At 42.6% G+C, this 1,977-nt stretch overlaps 1 protein-coding gene across 2 annotated transcripts; it reads left to right on the plus strand.

Moving 5' to 3' along the window:
- The first annotated feature begins 234 nt into the window (after positions 1 to 234).
- LOC105033195 (uncharacterized) lies at positions 235 to 1,339 on the plus strand. 2 transcript variants are annotated; one of them, XM_073260843.1, is made up of 2 exons: positions 235 to 588; positions 674 to 1,339. In XM_073260843.1, exons 1-2 carry the CDS (start codon positions 502 to 504, stop codon positions 923 to 925), a joined length of 339 nt encoding a protein of 112 aa, XP_073116944.1. In that variant the 5' UTR covers positions 235 to 501; the 3' UTR covers positions 926 to 1,339. The 2 variants fall into 2 exon arrangements, with proteins under 2 accessions (XP_073116944.1, XP_019702128.1); XM_019846569.2 differs by having other exon boundaries at positions 671 to 1,331.
- The last annotated feature ends 638 nt before the right edge of the window (positions 1,340 to 1,977 follow it).

Genomic DNA, 1,977 nt, shown 5'->3' on the forward strand with positions numbered 1-1,977 from the left:
TTTGGAGGATGAGATACAGACAAGCCTAAGCCCAAGCCTCAGCATTCATGGGATGGGAGCAAGCCATGCCGTCACTTTTTAAACCCCTTTTTTCACTGTTACTTTTTAGGATGCACAGTTACCATCATATTGGCCCTGTGGAAAAGACTTCCAGAGTGACAGCTGGAGGAGAGAAGGGGTCAAAATATAAAGCAAAATCCCAGATCCCCCATTCTTCTCAGACTCAAACCTTTTAGCCCCATTCCCCTACAGCACTTTCCCCACTTCTACCACTCGCCTTCTTCACCTTTTCCGTTCCCTTTCTCCCACTCCCATCTCCTGGCATTTCACCAACAAAACTAAGACCTCCTTCACACCAAACCAGGAGGTAGATACACTTAAATTTCCCACTAAAGCTCCCTCTTCACTCTTTAAAACCACAAAGAAAGAAATCCACTTCTTGTCAAGCTCCCTTCATTGCTAGAGAGAGAGAGAGAGAGAGAGAGAGAGAGAGAGAGAGAGATGACTTCCAACCTAGGGGTTCTCTCTCACTACCTGTTTGTCCTCCTCTTCATAACTTGTCTCTCCAATGGGCTAAGTTCAGGTCATGTAAGTTTTTTCATCTTTACTTAATGGGGAATTGATGAGAGCTCTACTTTACTGAATTTCTAATGGATCTGTGCCATTTCAGCAGGCTATGTTGAACGAGTCGGAGGCCATGAAGCCTGTGGCTGTGCCGGGGCTCGGGTCTTTGGTGCTGAATGAGACCAGAAGGAGGCTTGGGAGCTTCCAAATATGTGCTCTCTGTACCTGCTGTGGTGGTCCTAAAGGGCTCTGCCTCCCTTCTCCCTGCTGCTACGCCATCAATTGCAACATACCTAATAGACCCTTTGGCTTCTGCTCCTTTACACCCAAGGCTTGCAACTGCTTTGGATGCCATTACTGATCCATTTGTTCTCCATCTTGTTTATGTCTTCAGTCCTCTATTTGCTTGTTCTTTATGTTGGGAGTGTAAGCGGGGGGTAAGAAAGAATGACTGCTCCCCCTCCCCATAGTTTATTGGCATTGTTCTTCTGTTGGTGGCAGTGCAAGAGTATTTTGTGAACAATATATTATTATAAGAAGTGGACATGTTGTAGTGGCTTGATCATTATAATGACCACCCTTCTATGTTGGGGCCAGGGTTCTTGTGCTCATAGCTAGGTTTATTTTTGGGTTTAAGGCTAGTAGTGGTGTCTGTGGATTTATCAGATATTGATGTATGGATTTTTACTTTCACATATGTACTCTCTTGTTTGTTCTCTTTCTAAAATGTTGTCAAGATAGAGATGCATAAAGTGTACCTTTCATGTGAAGAGATCATAGATCCAGAATTTGAATGTTGGCTTTGATATTGTTGCAAGTGAGCATAGAGTGAAAAGATGGGTCAATTATTCTCATAGGATTATTTTATTGGTTTTGAGATTGAATCATCATTGAATTGTGGTGCAGCTGGAAAAGAAAAGGATTGGACTATGCTATGTAACCTGTGATTGTGGAGATTAATGGGTTCTAGTGCCAACCAGAAACGCTTAGGTTGCTGGTGAAGTGGCCTAGTTTTATGCCCGCTTCATGCTTTTAGTCCTCCAAGACTTGGTTTGATGCAGAGAACTTCTTCTGAAAAGGTTAAAGTTGGAGATAAAGATAAAATGTAATTGCAGTATTTGTCAGCATTACTAAAGAAATTTCCTAGGAGACATGTTTGTCTTGATGCATGTGGGATCTCATGAACATGGTTTGGTTGTTTTGGTTGTTCAAAAGCCTTCCTTCACCCCACAGCCTTTATTGCAATTTGTTTTTGTTACAGAAGTCATGGATGGCCTCTTTTGGAGAGTCTTGAGGAATCTCATTGATCTCCATTCTGGACAGTGCACCACCATGTGCTCTGCAGGCAAGGACTAAACTTGTGATCAATACCCAACTATTATAATAAGGATATAATAGCAGCCTTGAGGGAAT

The sequence above is a fragment of the Elaeis guineensis genome, chromosome 7 (genome assembly GCF_000442705.2).
Source record: "Elaeis guineensis isolate ETL-2024a chromosome 7, EG11, whole genome shotgun sequence".
In the NCBI taxonomy this organism is placed as follows: Eukaryota; Viridiplantae; Streptophyta; class Magnoliopsida; order Arecales; family Arecaceae; genus Elaeis; species Elaeis guineensis.

Bases quoted from the DNA above. Each gene is read 5' to 3' on its own strand.
- LOC105033195 (XM_019846569.2), top strand. From the start codon at position 502: ATGACTTCCAACCTAGGGGTTCTCTCTCACTACCTGTTTGTCCTCCTC. The intron at 589-670 runs GTAAGTTTTTTC...GTGCCATTTCAG, and splicing joins ATGGGCTAAGTTCAGGTCAT to CAGGCTATGTTGAACGAGTC.